Raw genomic sequence first — 24,517 nt, 5'->3', positions numbered from 1 at the left:
CCACCAATTGCCTTTTTCTGTTTGGTCCCGAGGTTTGAGTGCAGAGAATGCCTTGTAATATTAAGTCCACCTATTGTTAACTTTTATGTAGTGCAATAAAGTTTAAAAAGATTATTAAAATAAATTATGTTTAATATTAAAAAAAGACATTAAGAAATTAAATCCTTCTTAGTGTTGAACCATTATTATATATTAATTTAATCTTTGGTGTCGAACTAAATTGAATAAACATGCTTCTTTGGGTTGTGATTTATTCGTGGACAGAGTGCTTGTACAAATCAAACTGCTTATGTTGAGAACGTATTGTAACTACTTACCGCTAGATGGCGATGTAAGTAATTGAAATAACAAAACATTTTTAATTTGTTTTGTCCTTTTCTAAAATTATTCATTAATTTGGAGTAAGGTTTATGATAAGTATATAAAATATTTTAAATATTTTTTTGCATCTTATTTGTTTTGAAAAATATCGATTGCAGAAAATCGAGGACAGCAGTATACTTTAGTAAGCCAATTATAGAAAATTTAATTCTATTAGAAGCAACTGCATCCAATGCGAATGCATTCTTGTCGAAGCTAGGCTCTTACCAACATGCAGATTTCTTGAGACATCCTAATACTAATGAATCAGCGGGGCAGTAGTTACTATGATACCACTTATTAAAGAAGATTTTTATTATAAAAGTGCTAGTTTAACTAGGGTATACGATTTCGCGAAAAATATACCAGATTTCCGTGAGTGTTGGTAAGTGGTTTTAAACCTGCAGTCCTCATTCATATTAGGTAAAATGCAAATTAAAGGTGACAAAAGTTCTATACCTACCAACATAAACACAATATAAAAATAAATATTTCGATCTCATAATATACGTCAATTTTTGCCACAACACAAATAACATTGGGTCTGATGACGACACTTGATTGTTCGGTTGTTAGGCTGCGCCGGCGATTGTTTGAAAACGAGCACTGATTGTACACTGCTTTTCTTCAGCTAATATCTGGCTGCGGGGTGTGCCAGTGCTGTCAGTACATCCGTGACCGCAGATCGCGCCGGTCCATCTTGTATTTAATTTGTTGGTGGATCATGAAACGCATCTTTCTCACCACCATCAATTTTGTATTCATACTATCTCTCGCTGTGTAATTTTTGACGGTGACCGATCGAAGTATTTTTGACCTTGACAACAGAATAGTTTCAGACTTAGTTTTTGTTGCGAAATTCTAAGCAATGAGTTGATATTTAGGTATAAAAAGCATTACATTATTCTCATTTATCTACCGTATCTTATTTTTCATTTGATAGTTTATTGAAATCAGTTTTTCTATTTATTACGTCACTCACTAGAATAACAGGTTTGAATAGAGTATTCATACGAGTAGGCCATTATTAAAGGCACGGGGCACCGGCGCTGGGCTGCTTTGCGGGCTATCATAGCCGCTTGCTGCCTTCCGCCGTCAGACCACTTGGCTCATCTTATAGAGCCTCAGTCCGGTTGCGGAGACCGATCGCCAACGTTAGTAAGACTTGCAAATATTTACGCTCTAGCGCGCACTGTATCTCACCTTTACATATCTTGTTAAATTTTATTTTGTCTGTTCACTAACCCTACAGCCTACTGATCGATGATTTCACAGCTCGGAGCATTCGTGGAGGCGAAGAAATGAACGTTCCAAACGATCTCATCATCGGCGTTCGCCTACGTCACATAGGCGGAGGAGACACCATCGCGACGAGTCTTCAGCACGTTCACCACCTGAACAGGTCAGTTTACCGTTTGTAAACTATTTTTTTAACTTAGTTGATGTATGAATGGATTTATGACTCTAACCCAACACTTGCTTCACAACAATGAAGTGTTCACCCGACAACTTGTCCATTATTCATACCAGGTTTGGTAGGACCGTAGGCAAAGTGCGGAACAAGAATAAAGAGTTAAACGTCAGCGTGCTCGTTTGGGATAGTATAGGCAAGGGACGGGTTTGGCTTACGAGTGCGCGTGCGCCTTCGCCCGTGAAGATGTGCGCGAGAGACGGCGACCTCCTCGCACTTGCGCCCGTTCTATTTGCGTTCGCCTTCGTCACTCGGTCCGCCTTCAGTCAGTCGCAAAGCTCAGCCGGCCGCCCGGCGCGTCTCTGCTGCCGTAACGAAAAAAAGAGCCCGCCGCGTCGGGCCGCGGACGGCAGCGCGCCAGCCATGGCTGCCCAGCCGCCGCGTCCTCCGCCCAACAACTTGCTGTTCTGTGGCCCTCCGCCTACCTTGCCCCACGTGCTCCTGCTACCGAATGACGTCGAACGTGACACTTGTACCCTTGATACTGCATCTGACCCCGCTTTCATCCAAACAAATGATGCTGATACCTTACGCGAAATAAACAACGTGGGTGTGCCTACATATGAGGCACTGCTGGGAAACTCAGTGGAAAATAATATATTTCATGATAATCAAGCTGCAGACCAGTTTCCAAGAAATTTAAGAAGAACACGAAGTTTTGATATCTCGGATATCTATATCCGCAACGAAGATGATATTTACCCATACGCTTTTAGACATAGACGATCAGAACCTGATTTATCGAAATATGGCTTGTTTTTGGAAGCGGAAATAACCATGGAGCCTCTACAACCACCACCTCTTGTACTAAACAATCCTTTTTATGATGGTTCATATGCTTTTAATCCGACGCAATTAAGTGATAACTCAATAATGTTGCCTGAAAACTATATGGCTTTCGAAGATTCTTTTGTACCCTCGTGGGGATATAAACCAGAGCTTGCCATTGATGGAGAATATAATCATGACATGTACTACAATGGTTTACCTATGATAGCTTCAAACGACCCATGGTCTGCATATGAAACCGAACCTTCAGATTTTGTGTACTTCTCACCTCATTTTGAAACCCCTGCCAGTGACCAAGTGGATATTCATTACGTGCCTTTAAATGATTTAGTTAATGACTATGATGTACCTCAGTACATGAGTTTACCCGTACCCGAACAAGCAAATATTGAAACGTTCACTGATAATAGTAGTTGTCATTCAGATACGACAAAGCATGTAGTAGTACCAAACGAAAATAATATTATTTCAAGCAATGAAGAAATTTGTGTACATCCAGAAGTGACAGTATCTTTATCGACTGAAATAGTTACTAGTCATGAAGTGAAAGATGATGATAAAGTTAGTGCAATTGACTCTTCTACCAATAGAGAATCACCTAATCAAAGTGATGAATCATTGAATGGGGACATTTCGAATGACATTACATCCAGTTTAGCATTCGTGCCAAGTAGTAAAAGTTCTCCAAAAAGACCTTACATAGGTGTGGATGATACTAGCGATGATACCTCCCCCTGTTCTACCGATTATCATGAAGCCTCTGCTTTAGATTTAATACAAAGTCTTGATGAATTGTCTTGTTGTGATAGTACAGATTTTTCACAAAGTAGGGATGATACTTCACCAATAAATCCTGATTCTTCTAAAGGTGACAAATGTGATAATGATAATTTAGCCAATTCAGAAACGGAACCATTTATTTCAAATGAGACTTCGTCGATGGTACCTCTTAGTAAGTTGCCATCTATTCCATTTTGCGATCCATTACCAACTAAGCCACTTACAGAGCTCATTTTAACCAAAGAAATTAATTCAAGTGCAATCGATGAAGAAAGTAAACGAGAAACTTCATCGCATCGGGTTGATAAAGTGACCGAGGCTGTTGAAACGACAGAATTAAGAATTTGTGAGAAATCAACAATAGATGTTCAAGCTGTTGACGAGAAGTTATCACAGCATCCTCCGCAGCCTCCTTCAGTGCCACCTTCGTGGTTGTCTCAGCAGCCTTCAACCAGTCGCCAAAATGACTTGGATGTCCCGATTACGTCGCCTCCGAAATTATTTGTAGAAAATGTAGATAAACCCTCATTGGATAGCAAAAGTAACGCTCCGCTACCGCCTCCAAGGACTATTCTTGCTGCTGTTGATCCAAAACCTTCTTGTTCTTTTGTGCCACCTCGACTACTTCCACCTGCTGCTCATCTCAAGCCAAAAGAAGTTGAGGTCAGCTAAATATATTTTATTTTGTTTCTTTTTTTTTACATTCAAGCAAAACTAATGAAATTTTGTATCGTCGCAGTTGTAAGTTATTGTTGAATGAGCTTACATATTGAGTGCACGCGTCTATTTTAGCTTTTATTATTGGGTCAAGGACTAAATTCATGCTATCATCCCTTTCATCTTAACTATAACTGTAGATCTAATGTCTTGAGTACTTATCATAATTTAGAAAATTTATGAGGATTAACATCTCAGAAAACATCTCAATTGAGATGTTTAAGCGTTATTATAGCACATGTTACAATTAATTTACTCAGATGGTAACAATAATTTAACAGCATGTAGTTTTACTTGATCTCTTACTTTCCAACCGTAATATTTATTATCTTGTAATTATTTCATATTTGCAATTATTTAATATTGCATATTTTATCATAAATCAATATAAATTTGCGTAGGTAGTCCCGCCAAGCCATTTCCTACACAAACCAATAATGAAAATTTTATATCTGCAGTAAACAATATTGTGTTGTATGGTGGCTGACTAAAATAGTATCAGCAGCTGGCAAACCCGATGAGATTCCGATTGCAATAACTAGATGGCGCCAGTTGGTGGTATCGTTGAAAACACGCGCGACGCATGTGCACAAAAATAGAGCCGCTATGATCACCTTCACCTAGGAGAAGCCAACATCCAATGCTTTGTGATAACATCCATGCACGCACCGTCTACTGTGATTAAATTATCAGTGACATTTGGAATTCAATAAAATTGGATCAAGCCCGTTCAGATTATATCCTAAGCTAATAAAAGGAGCTTTCCCCTTTATAGTGAAATTTTATATAAAAAGAAAAAATAATAATAATATTCAGTGTATAACACTGCTAAAGCATTTGAATAATTTGCAGTTATCAAGAGGCGTGCGCTTCAATTGTTTTGAATTGTACTATGAAATCTACGAATTGAAACCTGCTTTATCCGGCTCCAGGCAGACAACGCCGTTGTGAATCAGACCTGTCTGTGTCGGATTCGCTCCCGTAAAATGTATTCTTATGGGCCTCAAGAACAGATCCTTTTTAAATGTAAAAACTAGCTTTTGCCCGCAGTTGTATTCGTATTGTCTTCGTGTCATTAAATGTGAACTCGCATTTATAATTAGTAATATGGATTCTATGTCCAAATAACTCTGCATATTTAATTTTTTTACGTTTAAATTATCAAATTTATTTTTATTCACTAACTTTTACCCTTATAAACAAATAAAGTAAAATCACAGTCATTTTCGCGCATATTCTGCAAAATTTGTAAAATTGATATGATTGATCTCTAGTTCAATTTCCGTTTCTCGCTAAAACTTCCCCCCTGTTTTCTTCCGTTTCTCGTTGCGTTTCTCGCAATAGGTATGATCCATACCGTATCCCGCAACGTGGCTCGTCTGAGAAACGGGACCCTAGACTACGCTGTCCGGTCACCAGGCTCATGAACCGTGATGACAGTTGAAATTTTCTCTGATGATGTATTTCTTTTGCCGATATAACGACACATACAAAAAAAAAAAAAAATAAATGGTAGCTCCCATAAATACCACAAACGTGATTTGTTTGTCGTTTTTATAGACAAGACTTTTTAAACATATTTGTTTTAAACTTTTGTGCTATTACATTGAATTGTGTTGGTGCCTGACACGTTTCTTCTTGGATTTCTTTAAATTGTAAACAAATGTTTATACCTATTTGAGCTGATATAAATTATTGTAACGGTATAGTGACTACTACAGTTACTACCGGGTTCTAATATGAAAAATGACACAATATTTTACAGTCAGTCAAGGGTCAAGTTCGCTCCAGTATATCGAACAGCATTAATTTGGCTGGCGATCGAGATATGGTCTGATAAATGCCGGGGCGGCCGCGATATTTACCTATCTGTTTGGTAATGCCCTGTTCCTTCCGGATGGCCTTGCCCATATCGCTCGGATTGCGCCGGCCGCCGCGGCGACTGCCTACAAGGTGCTGCTTCAATACACACATGTGCATACTTGTCAATGTTACATGTAAGACACGTATACGATGCGATATATTACTCTGGACCAAATTTTTTAATGCTTCTCTTCACTGAAGTGGAAGATTTATCACAATAAAAAATGTGAATTGCAGATCGACCTTACAAAGCAGAATGACCTTCCAAAACACAGCGTTTGTTCATTTTAAGATATTAATGTTTTTTCCTCTTATCTACTTTGAATAATTAGATATGTAAAGAAATGCATTATCTATTTTCAAAGTATTTTTTCAAAAATTCCTCAGCACCTATAATAAGCGGTTGATTGCACGCGGATAAATCCTGTTTTAACCGAAAGCTCGCATTACAAATTGTTTGCTCCATTTGTACTTGCCATCTTTAATTAAAGTGACACACTGTTTCTCATCACAGTCTTCCATCGGACGTTGAACGACGCAAACAACTTCAGTGTCTTTTAGCATCTATAAATCGTTTGCTTTTTCATGTGTATTTAGTATTATCGGAATTTTGTTTTTGTTGTCGCCGTTAAAGTGAAGAAGTGTCGTGGTTGAGTGGCGGTATCGCACGCCACTGCAGTACAGTAGCGAGGCAGCCGGCCGTGAGCCCACTCGCCCCTACGTCCCCCGGTACATGTATACAGTGGTCTCTTTAGTGCTCTAAATTAGGGTAATGGCGGAATTGTCGTTGAAACACGACCGCATACGAGTACCTCTCCGGCTAACCTCCTTTTATGAGCTGTACAAGCGGTTTCTCAAGGAGCACGGGTGCAAGTGGCACGATGTTGCAAAACTGCTATCTGTGGTTGGAGAAATCCTTTTTGATGTGGACGGTGCGTGCAGCAAGCTTGTAGGAAAGGTCAGTTTCAACATCAGATTAACTTCTTGAGATGTACTGATAATACCTATCGCTCTCATTATTATTTTTACTAGAAATTCATGTGGGTAATGTTTGTAGTATTATAATAGGAACCGAACCCCTCTTCAACAATAGTTTTTACCTGCACTGCACCCCATTGAACATTCACACGGAGTCGTCAGAGACTTCACAGCTGGCTGACGGTGTTCATGTCATATTGCATGTGATTCGAGTGAAATGTTAAACAACAGTACTGTAATGCCAATATTGTCTATATTTTACGGTGTTTCATGTGAGATTATAGTGTCGGTTTTTTATTTCTTCCTGTTACTTTACTTAGCCGTGATTCGTGAAATGAAGTGTTATAATATAATGGATGCCATAAGAGAAATCGTCAAGTACAATTATCCTATATTAGTAAACAAATATTCTCTGCCTGAGGTGTGTACCACTTATAATATTTCATTAACACAACTATGTAAACTAAATTTTGTTTTGGGCTTAATGCAATTTGTGTCATTTCGAATTTTCAATATCTTAGTGTCTTCGATGTAAAGTATGGTTTCCTCTTCGGTAATTTGAACAAATTATTTTTATGTGCATTCCAAAGATAATTAGATTTCATCAAAATCCTGTAACATATAATCACTACCTACAGTATATAAAACAAAGTCGCTTCCCGCTGTCCGTCTGTCTCTATGTATGCTTAAATCTTTAAAACTACGCCACTGATTTCATGCAGGTTTTTTAATAGATAGCGTGATTCCTGAGGAAAGTTTAAATGTATAATTAATCATGGTTTTGCCCAAGCGAAGCCGGGGCAGGCCGCTAATGAAATAAAACGGCTGCTTTGGATATTGGATGTTACTAATACACACACTATAGCACTAGCAGTTTTGCTGAAAAACGGGAAGTGAAAGTAGAAATTACGACCACGTCGAGGTCGCTTTGCTGCAATTCTGCTAGAAATGCTAGTATTTTTGCAGTACTTCCGTTGGAACAAAGAACATTATTGTTCGATTGTATTTCACTGCTCCGTATTAGTAGTTATTTCAAACATATGTAAAAGTAAAATAAGATTACTAATACACATACATTGCAGTTTTACTATTTAAAAACGTTACGAAATGTCATGTCCCATTCTATCATCATACGAACGAGAAATAAATATGTTAGTATTATGATCGTGTACAGCGTGATAAGCCGGAGACACGTTTGGCGTTCGTGACCACTGGCGTGTTTATCAAAGCGCCCGCATCCGTTCTTGCACTCTCTTCGAAAATGATTTAAGAGATAACACACATCTCTGGTTCAAGTGTAATCTCACTCTGAGATAACACTTTTCTCGTGGGGATAAGTATTATGTATATTTTGTAATAAGAAGCGGTCACCGCGTGCGCCGCGGCATTGTACAGAGCTCGCGCGTTCCACTGACCCAATTACTTACAGCTTATTGACAGAACTGTCTTGGCTCTTGAGCTCACCTTTCATTCGGAGAAAGGTATACTGAATTTCGCTCATAAAATATGTAAACAATCATAAATATAAAAGTATTTTTTTCTTAAAACAGACACAATATGGAACATCGATCTAGGTTCTCTCGTTTTTTTCTACGTAAATAAAATCTGACTAAATTACAAAAGCTTGCCAAAAACTATATCAAGAGAAATGTGAAGGCGTAGGCGAAAATGCGTCTGTTTAAGATCTATTTTTTCTCCATGATAAATAAGTGTTTTAACAACGAATCTTCCATAATGTTACTCCTTGTCACATCGAATTTTTAATTTAGAATGCAGGGAAATCCGCATACACATTAATGCAAAGTACTTAATGCAAAGAAAAGCGCGCGTGGCGAACACCTCAGGAGTGCGCGGGAGGGCGCTCCCACGGGTTGCCGATATTTTTAGTCCGCGACCATTACTTGGCACCGGCGGCCGCATTTGACTGCACTAGTGATCTTTCTGAAATTTGTTCGCGCTTAGGTACGCTCTCAATCTCGAGATAGACCCAGTCTTATGTCCGGTGCCAGAGCATTCGCTGCTAAGTAGGAAAAAACGTGACCGAATTATGATACTATCCTGAATCTGTGTTAAGTGTTAAATTATGACGTTTCTTAAATACTATGTGATATATCCTGGTTAATGGGTGTAAAGTTAGAGTGTTAAACGGAACAAAGATGACCACCCTTAGTGCAACTGGTAATGGAACAACCAGTCCTCGACGTCACAGATACAGTCGCGCCTCCACAACTAGCGTGACTCAGCTGTTGTCAGATGGCTATTCCAGCATCATGAACCGTCTCACGAGGCGAGGTCCTTCTGAGAAATCTGATGCTATCGCAGACTCGAAGCTGACTGCTGCTCGTACTCGTTATGATGACAAATATTCGAATAAGAATTCCGCCCTAGCTAGTATTCGACGTTATGAAAACAATAGACATATTTCTCCGTACACTTCTTTATTACCGGGAGTGGCAACGTCAACTGTGAGCAAATTGAGTGACGAACGTGCATACTCGGGTTACCTGGGCGGACCTAAATCACGCATCGAAATGTCACCTTTACATTCTACCTCTGGCATAAGCAGTCTTACCCGCAGTGACTCATTTCGCAGGGCCCATTTGAAAGATAATAAACCGTCACCTTTCACCAAGCGTTATCCCCTCAAGGAAGCCAACCACAATATTGACACCACGATATCGTTAGGAAGTACACGTAGTCGTTTAGAAGATAAATATTCATCAGTCTTAGACAAAATAGCTAGCGAGAAAAAGGAAAGGGCCAGAAAACAGAAAGAAGATCGTGATAAAACACTGGAACCTGAACCGGCGATGTCTCGTGGTTTGATGCGCAGCTTGACAACTGCTGTTTTTGGAGAAAATTCTTTTAAAAGAAATAATTATTCTCGCGAAAAAACTAGAGATAAAACTCCATTTAGAAACACAACTGATCGCCGTTTGTCTTCACAAAAACAGAAAGATAAAGATGAATATAAAAATGGCTTTGATATTCCACTGCGAGATAGACAACACTACGGTAAAGACAGAGACAGCGTGTACAGAAGACATCAGCGGAGATCACTCAGGGCTGAAAAGAGTGAAACTAAAGACAGAAAGGGCAAACTGTGTTTAAGACCTATAGATATTAGCTTACATTCTGGAGTCAGGGACTTAGTATCACCCTTGCAACAAAACGAAATCACATCAAAAGCAAAGTTAACTAAAACACCAGTCTCCAGTCCGACTAGAGAAGTAGGAAGGCAAAAACAGATATACTTTCCATCTAGTGACGAAGAAGATGACGACAAAACACCGGTCGGCGATCCAGTGATGTCGGATAGAGAAACTAGACGCAAAGAGATTCAGAGTTTAATAATGAAATACGCACACCTGGACGAGGTGTACGGACGGATTGGGGAAAAGCAGGCTAATGGGGTGTCGAATGACGTGCTGACGAAAAAGACAGAGCCACTGGGCGTCGGAGACGTGGTGATACTGCCGCCCGAGCTGCGAAGCCGCCAGCGGCCGCAGCGACCGCGTCATCTGCTGCGGTGCGCGGTCACGCCGCCTGTAAGCACTCGCTAACCGCCTGCGCTATCGTGTGCCGCCCGCTAACACAAACGCTGGTCCGTTGTTTTTCAATATACACTATTTAGATATGTACTTACGAATTAACATGACATAGTTACCGAGGAGACATACTTATTAGGATTATAAATTATTTTCGATAATCTTATTAGACTTATTTTCCTTATGAGTAATAAAAAACCAATAACATTTCACTCGAGGGTTCGCATGCATCATCAAAATAATGTCAATGAAAAATGACGGTATCGGAAGGTAGACTAGAAAACGATAAACGGAGGGTATAAAATATAGTAAAATGTGAATTCGCATTCCTTGTCCTTTATAATAATAAGTAATAAATAAACTAACAGTGTTTTGACGTAACAAAGTAAACTGAACGACTAAAGAAATGATAGTGCATGTTTTGAAATATTTTTTACATGTTTTTAAGTTTGAGATGTCTCTTTTCTATGTCAAATTGTTATCAAATTTTAAACGTAAAGAAAACTCATTGAAAAAGACATCTGCTATTGTTGGACAAGTAAGATAGTAAGATTGTATTTTTCTGACAGTTCGGGTGGACACTTTATTTTCCAAATTTCCTGAGTGCAAGGTGATTATGCAAGGAGAAAGATAATATGTTTGTGAGTAGTGGATTGGTTCGGAGCCCTTCCTGGAGAGTCCCGGTCCCACACCCACCCGGTCCCGCTCCCGGCGCGCGGCGGCGGGTGGCCGAGCTCGCTCGGGCGCCCGCTCGAGCCGCGCCACTCCGCCCACCCGTCTGCCCTTTAACAGCATGTACGACACACCATACCAATTGTCGCTTGTCTGACGGGCAACCGTTCCATTGTTTTGATTGTTGGGTACAACACTACTCGGGTCGTGGCGATCGCGTGGCGCTCCTCGTGGCATTGGTGGTGTGACGCGTGTCTCCGTGCGGCGGTGCGGCGCGGCGCGGCGCGGACGATGCGGTGCGGGCGGTGACTGCGGCGCCGGCGCATGCAGAGCTCCCGAGCACGCTCCTCCGTCAAGGACGACAAGGACGGACATCTGGTGTACTGGCCCGGATATGTCATGGGAGCGAGATGTTCGTGTCTACACCTAACTTACGAACCGTATTACATATACACTTTAACTGAATTGTGTAAACAGTTACACTTGCCATAGTATTGGACGTTGCATTCTGCAACATACATGATATAAATCAAACTATCAATGAATATTTTTTCATTAGACCCAAAAGTCTAGAACTACAGTTTGATAGACAGTGTGATTCAGAAGATTCAGTTTTTTATCAATCTTTTTTTTTTTTTTTTCATTTTAAGTTTCAATTTTTCATTTCTTTTTTCAATTTGTGATTTGTGAATCCATAAGTCATGTTGGAGCTAAAGTAATTGGTTTTTAATTTTGCAATCGTATTTCCTATTACTATTGGGAAACATTTTTGTTATTATATCTTCAATACATCGGAGAGGTCATAATAATATAATGAAAACCAATACGAAATTCCATCATGACTTTATTTCCTGTCCGGAGTAGTAATTATTTTACCTTGGTTTTATTGCAGACAAAATCATCGACACGCTCGGTGAAGGCACCTTCGGCAAGGTGGTCGAGGTGAAGGATTTAGAAATGTAAGTAGCAATTATATGCATTAAACGTTTACCATTTTACTGTAATTGTAATTCATTGCCTCTAAACACCTTGATGTTGACCATAAAATGGTTTTATATGGTTATGCTAATTATAGTAAATTATGATTATAAAAAAAATCTGGTGGTTTAAACATTATTATCGTTTAATATTGTAACAAAAATTTACAAGTGAATATACATATCGTTGAATTAAAGTAACTAAATAAAATATTCATAAAAGTACAATAGAGTGAAATTAGCAAGTAATTTATTATAATGAAGTTTTTGCTGGGATCTCCACTGATGGTCGAGCGACCAGTGTCGTTCACATCGACCGGCTGATGACACAGAGCACTTGCAATTGCGTGCTCACTTCAGTTATTCAACGATATTTTTGTTTGTTTATGCCAACCCGACGACTTTCGATACTTTTTGCCAATAAATACCACATATTATCACATTGTCATTAACTCTTAATTATCGCAATTTTCAGGGAGCACAGAATGGCTCTGAAGATCATTAAGAATGTTGAGAAGTACAGAGAGGCTGCAAAACTAGAGATTAACGTATTAGAAAAGTTAGGCGAAGTTGACCCTGATTGTAAAAAGTGAGTATTGTAATCTTAAATGTTGTTTGAACTGAAAATTGAAATTATGATAATATGACGTGACGGAGTGGCTAATTCGGCTGTGATTCGAATGTAGCAATATGTGACCTTGCGAGCGACGCCGCGCTGGCATTCCGCCAGCTTCAGACACGATGTCAACTGAAAACACAAAAATACTGTCTGCCCCTAAATTTCTTCGCAGCAGTTTTTCTTTATCAAACTTTACGTGCGAACGCCCTTGATTTTGAAGACCGTCTATAATTATTATTTGATACATAAACAAAGGCGAGGCACCCGAAGGCAACGTTTTGTTAACGAGCTCATTCGTTTCTGTTTCAGCTTATGTGTTAAGATGTTGGACTGGTTCGAGTATCACGGGCACATGTGCATCGCATTCGAGATGCTCGGCCAAAGTGTATTTGACTTCCTGGTGAGTTCATGTTTTTGCACGAATTTCTCAATTTATTTATATCCTCTTGTTTTATTTATATTGGACCTGCCCGCGTGTTAACGTTTAGCACAAAATAGACTGTCTCACGAAGCTTCCGCCCATAAAAATGTTACGTGCATGTCTATTAAAATATTTTGCTGAAATTCTCATTTTACACGAAATAATAATTTTAACAAATCATAATTTTAATTGGGATCCATACTATACAGCACAAGTAAAATTCTAGATTTCAAATATTACTGCAATGTTGCATTAATTAATAAATCAGTAACATCGCATTGACCTTCGTCAATAAACATAATGATTAAATAGTAAAAGGGGCTTAGCGTTATATAACAGTTTATATAATTTTCCGTTAATACATAAACATATATTTCGCAATTTTCTCATCTTAATTTCTGTTCTTGGCTTGCAATAAGGCTGATATTAGTTGATAAGACGCTCGTCCGCCCAAATGTTTGCTGTTGATCTGACGGTTTTCCCTATTTTAGTTCTTGCATAATGTCTCTCACATTTTCGCGTGTTCAAGTCGCAATACCTAATAAATACACAGAGTTGATGGCATTGCAGAAAGACAACAACTACCAGCCGTACCCCCTGGAGCAGACGCGGCACATCGCGTACCAGCTGATCTACAGCGTGCTGTTCCTGCACGACAACAAGCTCACGCACACCGACCTCAAGCCCGAGAACATCCTGTTCGTCGACAGCGACTACGAGGTCGTCAGCGTCTACAGCAGCTCCAAGAAGGTGATAGATACATACTTCCGTACTCGTACTGATATTGTACACGTGTCTGTCCGTAACGCTTTCAAAGCTAAACCGCTGGGACAATTTAGATTAGAATAGATAATGACTCGGGGAAAACATAGCTTTCGTTTGTGTCTGTTCCTCAATCACAAAAATTCTACTGAACAGATTGTTTTAAATTTTGGATTGATTTTAGTTCGACTAGACCTTGGAATAGTACACAGGGTACTTTTTATGTTGAACTGAAACAGCAAAGTAACATGTTTAGTCCAGAGCATTTGTAATGGCACTTCAAAACACGATATTATATAAGCTGTTCCAAATAAAAATATATAATACCTACCTTAAATATTCAACTGAAAACAAAATATACCAATCATACTTGCTCTGATACTGAAATCAATTTGACACGAAAATTATATGACACACCGGATGTTGCGTGCAGAATTATTCATACTTAGATGTAAATACGATAGTTTTGTCGTTATCCAATTACGTAATTACTAACCGCATTACATAATTTACCGTTATGGACGCAAGTTTACCACTAGTGTATGTGTTTATGCGCGGAAATAAGGAAATTTTCCGACTATTTGCAATGTAAATGCGCAATCTCTAGTTATTTTTAGACCATTAGTTATAGCGTGTATTGCTTTATTACATTATACGTTTTAAATAATTTGAATATAAAGTGTTATAACAGTTGTGGGTTTGCTAATTGGGAATACATCACTACATAGTATAAAACAAAGTCGTCCTCCACCTTTGTCTGTTTCTAAGCTTTCCTATATTAAACCACGCAATGGATGTCGATGCAGTTTTCACAGTTATTTAGGCAATTTATTCCCGAAGGTTTATAGACCCCGTGCGAAGCCTGACCCGGTCACTTATAATTAAATATATAAGTAATGAGACTGTTAATTTATGAAACCATTGAAAGTTTTTTCCCCAGGAAATATGTTGTACCAGTACATGAAGATAAAATTAGTAATTATTTTACTTGTCTGACAGGTAGCTTGTGTGAAACATATGACGTATATTAATATAGCTATACAATAATATAGTCCAACAAACCTAATTAGTCTGTCGATGTCAATGACCCCTGAAAGAATATGTTTAAATAATCATTTTTATAAATAAAGGCTGTTCCAACTGAATTCGTCGCTAGGGGCGCTAGGGAAGATATATTGTTTGTGCATGTTTCAAATGTTTGTGTTGGACGATAGAAAAAAAAGGTCGTGCCCTGCCAATTTAAAGTTGAATTTCACTCACCAGCAAGTGGAGTGGTACCAACTAGTGAGCGATAACCGTCATTCTAAGGTGTAGAATCCTTCATCGCCTAAAGTGTAGAATCTTCAATTTTAAATATCTACGTGCTATTATTTAGAACACTTTTCTTGCACGTTTTTATATTATATTTATACCTCCAACAATATGGTGGGTGTAATTACTACTGTAATTATGTGGAACTGAATAAAACGTTTTTAGCTTTCGGCGCCTACAGTTCCTAACATACAAAGTCTCCTATTTGTGCCTAGCATTTGTATATTTCGCGTTTTTTATTATAATTATTAGTAATTAATAATTTTAATTGGTGTGTCGAGTCGTGCCACCGTCGGCCTACAAAGAACATATTGTTGCAGAGCCACGACTTGCTCCGCGTGAAGCGCAGCGACGTGCGGCTCATCGACTTCGGCAGCGCCACCTTCGACCACGAGCACCACAGCACCATCGTCTCCACCAGGCACTACCGCGCGCCGGAGGTTATACTAGGTCAGTACTCTATACAGATACAGGTAGAGCCGGGACTCCTGCCATATTCCAAAGTGATAAGCTGGATAATGGGCTTATGGCTGAAATTGAGGAAAAATTCCCAGTCTATCCCTTGTCCTCGATTGATTTTTACGAACTAAGACACCACCTTCTCCAACAGACACTATCGTGCGACTAATATAATTTTGCACAATTTGATTTTGATTTATGTTGATTTTCTTGATCGAGGATGCCAAAATCATGCAAAAAGGAAAATGTAAGCGGACGTATATGGCTGAAAATTAACCAGCAAAATACTCTGATGATTGAAATTAACTGAATTTAATTTTCATTCACTGTAACTAACAATAGTGTGGGGTGTAAAATTCAATTATTCTCTTGTTATCGGCGACAATTTAATCATTTAATTGTTAATCTTATCCAATTGATATTTAGGAAATCGGCCTTGTTTACGACAGTTGATTGATATATTATAAATTACATGTGTCTCTTTTAGTCGTAATGTAGGTCCGTTATATTTTTGCTTTATATATACTACTATACTATTATGTTGTATGAGTACGTTTGTTAAAGTTTTTGGAGAAAATGTTACGATGGAGCATATAACAAATGTTCGTCGTCCCTCATTTGTTATTACAATATTTTTTAGCTTCGAGAGACTTTGTTTTTATATAAGTTGTCGAGAAAAAATGAATCCCCCGCAGAGCTGGGCTGGTCGCAGCCGTGCGACGTGTGGTCCATCGGCTGCATCATGTTCGAGCTGCAGCTCGGGCTCACGCTGTTCCAGACGCACGACAACCGCGAGCACCTCGCCATGATGGAGCGCATACTCGGGCCCATACCCTACAGGTGACACAACCCTCACTACTCTCACTACTCTCACTATCCTCACTAATTCAGGGACACCGAAGGCTGAATCTAAGGAAAGAAACTGGGAAGACGTTCAGATAAAAAGATAGATACTTATATATTTTCGTCATTTTAAAATGGAATTTTTGTCAGTGACATTTTAATAAAAGTACAAATATTCGTAAATCAGTCATCATTATAATGAAACAATTATTTCTTTGTCTTTGCTAAGCGAAGCGAAATATTTTTATATAAGTGCTTTGCTTATACTTACATAAATGGTTTTTTATTCAAAAAACTTTATTGCCCTGTTACTGTTAAAGTTGTTACTGTTAGAGAATATTTGCTAGAAATAAAAATATTGCTCTATAGAAATAACTAAATATGTGAAAATTACTTTTCCAATAACTTAATATATTATTTTCAGAATGGCAAGAAAAACACGGACAAAATACTTTTACCACGGGAAACTAGACTGGGATGAGAAATCATCAGCAGGCAGATATGTTAGGGAAAACTGCAAACCGCTATTGGTGAGTTATATAGCTATTCCTTACATAGTTATTCTGTTGCCTATTCTTAAAAATCTAGTTATAGTCAAATCTGTTCCAAAGTTTATTCAATATTTATTATACTGTCCGCTCGGAACGGTCGCCGGCAAGGATGGACGGTACAATAAATACAGGTTGTCTTTTTAAATACCAACCAAATTTTCGCTATAATTTTGGATTATGATAAAGAGCAATTATTCAAGGAAATTGATAACAAATATCGACAGTTTTTTTTTTCTCTAGTTAATTCATACTAAAATTACTTACATCTTACTGGTCCCGCATATTGTTCTGCGTAAAGAGCAAGCAATGTTCTATATCTGTACTTATTACACAATTTTATCCAGATCATTTGGTTTGTTTAACTCTATTACGCGAAGACGGCTAGACCGATTTGAAAAGATTCTTTTTGTAAGTGGACTAGATTGGAATCCATTTTGGAACTGGATGACAATTGTCTTTTGCAGTTTGTACGCTATCGGCATAGTCGCTTACGCACAACTAAACAAAGTATGATGTTAACTACTGTTTGATCAAAATATAAAGAAAATTTCATTTGATCTAACAGACTGTAATACTGGTGTGTTTACAAAATATTTGTAAATAATGCACGCGTACGTATGTATGTATGGTCAGGGGTAATAAGTACTTTAGCCAAAAAAAAGGTTTAATCATCACTTCCACCTCACCAAGTTGTTCTTTTCTAGAGAAAATTCTTGAGTCACTATAAAAAATGTCGAAATCATTATCAGGATGAAATTCAAAGAGTTTCCTCGATTAATCCAAGATCCCATCATCAGAACTGGACATGGTGACTAAGGAATCAGTTAGGAAGTATATATATACCTTTCCAAACAATTAAATATTTTTTCAAATCGGTCTAGCCTTCTTGGCGTAATAGAGATACATAAAAAAAGATCGCGACGAATTGAATTTTAAGTCGGTTAAAAAGAGAAGTGCGTGTCAGCCAGCGCCTGCCGCGAATGTAGCCCGGGGTCCGCGAATTGAATTTTAAGTCGGTTAAAAAGAGAAGTGCGTGTCAGCCAGCGCCTGCGGCGAATGTAGCCCGGGGTCCGCGGGCTCCCAGTCTCAACATGATCTGATAGTTTGCGCTTACAAAGTAATCGTTTGGTTTGGCAGAGGTATATGCAGAGCAACAGCGAAGAGAACCGGCAGCTGTTCGAGCTGATCGCGCGCATGCTGGAGTACGAGCCCTCGCAACGCATCACGCTGCGGGAGGCGCTGCGGCATCCCTTCTTCAGCAAGCTGCCGCCGCACCAGCGACTGGGTAACTGACACGCCACACTACACCACACCACTACGACCAGCAATCACGCTGCGGCACCCCTTCTTCAGCAAGCTGCCGCCGCACCAGCGACTGGGTAACTAACACGCCACACTACACCACACCACTACGACCAGCAATCACGCTGCGGCATCCCTTCTTCAGCAAGCTGCCGCCGCACCAGCGACTGGGTAACTGACACGCCACACTACACCACACCACTACGACCAGCAATCACGCTGCGGCACCCCTTCTTCAGCAAGCTGCCGCCGCACCAGCGACTGGGTAACTGACACGCCACACTACACCACACCACTACGACCAGCAATCACGCTGCGGCACCCCTTCTTCAGCAAGCTGCCGCCGCACCAGCGACTGGGTAACTGACACGCCACACTACACCACACCACTACGACCAGCAATCACGCTGCGGCACCCCTTCTTCAGCAAGCTGCCGCCGCACCAGCGACTGGGTAACTAACACGCCACACTACACCACACCACTACGACCAGCAATCACGCTGCGGCACCCCTTCTTCAGCAAGCTGCCGCCGCACCAGCGACTGGGTAACTGACACGCCACACTACACCACACCACTACGACCAGCAATCACGCTGCGGCACCCCTTCTTCAGCAAGCTGTAACTGCACCATACTTACACAAGGCCTCAGAGAAGAAATAGATATTTTAAGGCGAGGGTATAAACTAGATCTCATTTTAAGCCGTACTTTAGCAACCTCGGTGGCAGAAATGTTAGGGATAGTCGACGTAAACAACGCACGACGCAACGGAGGAATAGGGCCTGGCTCTTATGTGCCACACTTGTGGATTTTTGTCGATTTATTTGTACATACATGTATTGTGCATCATCAACCAGCTGCACTATCGGTCCAATAAAATACCTATCCATACCAATTTTATTTTTCTCATATAAATATAATTTAACCAAACAGAATCGAGAACGACCCGAGATCGAAACTATAGTGCAGGTCGAACCTTATTTGAAGTTGTAACCGGTATCGTGCGTAGCTGCCTGTCAGGTTTTTGGGTATATTCGGCCAATCAATTTGAACTTGACGTTCTAGGCTAGCTGGCTCTTTTTTAGCTAGTAAGCTGTCACGCAGTTACGTAATTTCTTTATTGGTTACAATGATATCTTCATATATTACACTTTACCTGGCGAAATTTGCGCTAAACCTGATGAAAAATCATGCCGGCTTTTTTTAAAACGGCGGCATTTGAAGTTACCAATTTTTTTAATGCAAAGTTTGGTACTCCCGCTAGTGCAAATAATTACTACAATTCATGTTTTGTTGTTATAGGACACCCGTTTACAAGGCCATCGTTCCTTAGGTCAGGCTTTTCAGTCATTGGTAGACGCTTTAAGCTTCTTTTTTATTACCAAACACATACTATGACATGGGAAAATGATTAATTGTGACGTCAGTGTGCTGTTGGTTTCGCTTTTTTATGATTTTTTTTTTTTATGTATTATGTACATATAACCATTTTTTATATTTTTCTGTAAATATGTGTTATATGTATAGACTTGTAAATTTAAGGGTTTTTCGTTTATAAAGAAGGCTAGTGCCACAGCAGTGGGGCCTCAATTTTACTAAATATTATGATTATGAGAGCAAAGATGCACGTATGCGTTGATCACGCTTGCAGACACCATGCATCATGAGTTTTTGCTCTTCGGATAGCAATAAGCCCGAGGTTAATACAGCAATCGGTACACTAATGTTACTGGTTAAAAAAAAAAAAATATTGTATGTTTATAACTAGTTCTTTTTAGTACCTACTATAAATTTGATCTTGTCTATAGCTTCTATAAAGAGCATAGAAAGAGCATAGAATTGTATTGTATTGTAAGGTTTTATTGTAAATATTTAATCTAAAGGTGTGATGAATAGCGAGTAGTTAATGTTGACATGTAGACGATGGTTGCAGGCAATGACCGGCCGCGCTGCAACGGAGAAGGTTCGAGATCTCGCGAGCGCTCGCACTCGCTGAGCAGGTGAGGCCGCGCCGCCGCCCACCGCGCTCCCCGCCCGCCCGCCGCGGCCCCCAGCCGGCCGCGCGTGTATTGTACAGTTAAACTAATGAAGTGATAAGTGATAATTATTTTGTCGAACGTTGTAATCTAGGTAATATTTTGTTGTGAATCGGTACTTCTCAATTTGTATTTATAAATAATTATTCGAATAAAGACTGTCAGTCTAAAAAGTTTTTGCATCGTTTTATTTTAAAGTTTTTGCTTCTCAAAAGTTGGGTAAAGCTCCTGCTTTATTGGGTAAAGTAAAAATTCTTGTAAATTGTACTATCTTCAGAATGCTGTTCTTCCCTCATGGCCAAACTGGCTTGACTAATAATAGTGGTGAAACTGTTTATTTCTGCATAAGTAGGATAAAATAACGTTCCGTATGGGAATAAACCCCTACGTCCACTAAAAAACCCCAAATACAAAAACAAATCTGCTGATCCATTTATTTCTCAAGTATATATTTGAGTTTGTATGAAACAGCTGATTTTATCCGCGATTTCGGGGTTGCTCCCATAAGGAAAAGTGGCGTGGTTCCGCCATAGAATAGAACCACTCCATATCCTCCCGTGGATGTCGTGCGAAGCGACTAAGGGGTAATTCCGCGACTAAGGTACACATAGCCTACGCAGCTGATAGGCAACACTAGAATTTCCAAAGAGGGTTGACAAAAAGACAGCAGAATCTTAATTTTTTTTCACACTGTACCCAGGCGTCGCGGCTTCACCCAAGCGAGAACATGCAGAGATGAGACAGAGTTGAAATTGTAAGAACATCACATGTATAGGCTTTGTTAATGTAACTCGTACAAACCTCGCTGTAAAATAAAATAAAATGTGTAGCGCTTACAAATTTATTTCAAAATTTACATATAATTCGTCAATATATTAAATTTTTTAACTAAATTAAGAAATACATTAGCCTCCATTTTGTATGGATCTGACATTTTTGCGACAAGAAATTTGGTTACATGCAACATCAATTTATAACAGTACTATCAGTTGACAAATTGGATGTTTTTACATAATGGGAGTTCAGCCATACATTGCTGAACAACAATCAAATATTAAATGCTTTTTCAGGCAGATGTGGCATTGAAAAAAAATTCGCAATATTATTGCCTTTGTTATAATAATTAATGCCGTAGAATAACACATTACATACGTAATTAACACATTACATTCACATTTTAATAATAATTTCTAAAACTGTAAATAAAATAATATTATTTTGATTACATACAAATAATTATCGCCAATAACTGAACACTTAAAATTGATTAACTTTCGGAGCATTTGATGACACTTATAAAATCACGAGCTTTATTTTGAAGCAACATTAGATATCATTAAATAGAGAAGATAGATAGCTCTTATATACATGAAACATCCGACATCGGTTTAGTCTTATTCATAAAAGTTAAACACTTGTCACACATGTAAGTGAAACAAATCATGCTGTAACTAGGTAAACTAGGTATGTTACAGTATGATTTGTTTCACTTTTGCAATTTGGGACGAACAAGACCGGAAATTGGCTTACCAAGCGTTTAATTTTTATGAATAAGAGTGTTACACAATTAGTTTGATACAAATATTTGTTGCCAGGCGTAGAAGAATAAAGCCCCGTGTCCACTAGGCAACATTGATGCGAACGATATTGATTGACTCATGTGTACACAGTGATTTTTCACGCATGTTCGTAAAAAGCGTGTAGCATTAAGTTAAGCGCCAATTTTTACTTGGTGGATACTTGGCTTTACGGTAATGTATGTAGGTATAGAGTGCGGATATCACAGCGTGGTCTGTCGGTTCGGTCCGGACTAGATCATGTCGACGGCGTAGCGGTCGCTGTGCGGCCACGCGTACACGGGCGGCACGGCCGCCGTGTAGTTCGCGTCGTACATTTGAGCACGGATGAACTTCTCCGTGTCGAGAGGCTGGGGATACACTGAGGCTTTGCCTGTAATACAATAAAACGTACTTATGTTAGTAGCGTTAAAGGAATACATAGATATATTTAATTTTTTATTCCCGGATTTGAAATCAGTCACGTGTTTACCGAATTAAGGCCGATGCACACAGCTAATGCGTAGCGGTGCGCATGGAGTTTAGAGCAGGGACCCTTTTACAGGTTTTGAAGGGGTTTTTGGTATGGGTTTGCTTTCGAAAGCCGTTCGGTGCTGTAACCCGTTAAATTTGCTTTGGTAAGCGCTATATCAACGACTACAAAATCCTTTTTTTGAGGTAAGTCATACGAAGGGGTTACCCGTTCAGATAGCAGGCTAATTTATGCTTTAAGCTCAGGCCATACGGTCTTAATTTGAATAAATTGCAATGCACAACAAATACCTACTAAACTACTACGCGCGTGCGGTAAAGCGGTGCGTTATTATATTTACACGATTCAATGTGTCGTTTCGTGTCTTTTAGGCTCTTCACACACGGAGCTACGCAAATTTGCTCAGTAGCGGGTGTGATGAAAACTGCACCCCTCTCCCCCCGCAGGCATTTAAGGGGAACGCCAAACAGGGTAAGCGCTATAACGAACGGGTTACCACTTCGAAAGAGTTAGCCATATCATAATGGGAAATCCTTTGAAAGAGTTAGCCTCACCATATGGGATAGTCATTGGATTGGTTTAGCCATTGAACAGGTTACACAAGAATATGGGAAAGCTTTTCAAAGGATTAAACAAACGACGGCTTGTCTGGTCCCTGGTTTAGGGAGCTAGCTGTAAACTTACTTGTCTATGCATCTAGTTAGGTATATAAAAAAACACTGACCAGTTTTGTAGGCGTGCTCGACGACTTTCTTGGCGATCTTGATGGAGCACTCTTGGATATTCTCCAGCGGAGGATACAGCCGGCCCACGTCCAGGTCCGACTGCGACACGATCTCTGATAACGCCTGCAATAAACTAACTTTATTTAGCAGCCATTTCCGAATTTACTCATATTTACAAATGTTTCATTGTCAGATATAGAATCAGTGCAAATAATGGAAATAGAAAGATCCTGTATTGTAAATAAAATGGAAATAGATCAATAATGGTAATATTATACATGGATTGAATAATCTATCAAGCCAGATAAAGAGGCCCAAATAGTTTTGAAGTCGTTTATAGATACATGATTTACTGACCTCAGCAGCTAGCAGCATGAAGTCCTCGGAGATATCGACGAGGCCGGCGCAGATGATGCCGAGCGCGAGGCCCGGGAAGATGTACGCATTGTTGCCTTGCCCCGGCCGCAGCGTACGCCCATCCTTAGTGCGGTAGTCGGGGAATGGAGAGCCTGATGCGAACACCGCGCGCTCCTGAAATCAAATAAGCATTTTCAAACACTGATTGGTAAGATATCGTCAAAGGTAGAAGCAAAAGAGGTGGTGGGACAATTTAACGTGTACTATCTGTTTTTCACTTTCATTGTAAGGAAATTTATAACAATACAATTAATATCTATACTATTATTATTAAGAGGTACGCGTATGTGAGTTTGTATGTTTGAGGCGGGTAATCTCCGAAACTACCGAACAGATTTCAAAAATTATTTTACCATTAGAAATACAAATCATCCAAGATCCACAGGCCTACAGGCTATATTTTATCTCAAAATTCCCACGGGAGCGAAGCCCCAGGCAGGCAGGCAACATGTAGTAGTAGGTAAATATTCGTTGATAGTAGTAGGTACCCGCCTGTTTATCTTGGCCAATCATAATTAATTTTACGAGCATGAGAAGTGAAAAAAATATTATTTGTCAGCTAGCCACCGACTTTTTTGGTATACATTGCAGACTGATAGGCAGATAGTCAGTCAGTGTCCCTATCAGTTATAGTAAACACTAGGTAAGTAATAATTGATTCATAGAAACTTGTCAAAAGAACCTACATCAGTGTTGCTGTAGGCTTCCTCGGCAGTGCATTCGGCCTTGCTGGTGGGGTTGGACAGCGCGAAGATGACGGGCCGCGCGTTGTACTCACCCATCTTGCGCAGGATGCTGGGCGAAAATGCGCCCGCGATCGCTGCGGCGCCTGCGCATCGAGAAGATTATTAATTTAGTAAATTAAC

The 24,517-nt window shown here is 39.5% G+C and overlaps 2 protein-coding genes across 14 annotated transcripts in view; one reads left to right on the top strand and one right to left on the bottom strand.

The window, feature by feature from the left end:
• Doa (Darkener of apricot) overlaps positions 1–20,636 on the top strand; it is a 54,350-nt gene extending 33,714 nt beyond the window's left edge. For 6 of the 11 annotated variants that reach the window (XM_053749410.2, XM_053749411.2, XM_053749413.2 and 3 more), the window contains 11 exons: positions 1,636–1,762; positions 11,509–11,590; positions 12,071–12,137; positions 12,631–12,744; positions 13,084–13,174; positions 13,766–13,945; positions 15,589–15,718; positions 16,423–16,567; positions 16,995–17,100; positions 18,259–18,406; positions 20,358–20,636. In XM_053749410.2, coding sequence (XP_053605385.1) covers positions 1,636–1,762; positions 11,509–11,590; positions 12,071–12,137; positions 12,631–12,744; positions 13,084–13,174; positions 13,766–13,945; positions 15,589–15,718; positions 16,423–16,567; positions 16,995–17,100; positions 18,259–18,406; positions 20,358–20,428 — 1,261 coding nt within the window. In that variant the 3' untranslated portion in view covers positions 20,429–20,636. The other 5 variants (XM_053749415.1, XM_053749405.2, XM_053749404.2 and 2 more) reach the window with 5 other exon arrangements.
• A 651-nt stretch (positions 20,637–21,287) lies between these two features.
• The window catches only part of LOC128672330 (NADP-dependent malic enzyme-like), a 25,943-nt gene continuing 22,713 nt past the window's right edge, over positions 21,288–24,517 (bottom strand). For all 3 annotated transcript variants that reach the window (XM_053749418.1, XM_053749416.2, XM_053749417.1), the window contains exons 9-12: positions 24,338–24,480; positions 23,592–23,765; positions 23,234–23,357; positions 21,288–22,410 (exon numbers count right to left, since the gene is read on the bottom strand). In XM_053749418.1, the coding sequence (XP_053605393.1) occupies positions 22,271–22,410; positions 23,234–23,357; positions 23,592–23,765; positions 24,338–24,480 (581 nt within the window). In that variant the 3' untranslated portion in view covers positions 21,288–22,270. The remainder of the gene's footprint in view (positions 22,411–23,233; positions 23,358–23,591; positions 23,766–24,337; positions 24,481–24,517) is intronic.

This window comes from Plodia interpunctella, chromosome 9 (assembly GCF_027563975.2).
Source record: "Plodia interpunctella isolate USDA-ARS_2022_Savannah chromosome 9, ilPloInte3.2, whole genome shotgun sequence".
In the NCBI taxonomy this organism is placed as follows: domain Eukaryota; kingdom Metazoa; phylum Arthropoda; class Insecta; order Lepidoptera; family Pyralidae; genus Plodia; species Plodia interpunctella.
Note: the sequence above shows the minus strand (reverse complement) of the source record. Positions and strands in the feature narration are given on the sequence as shown.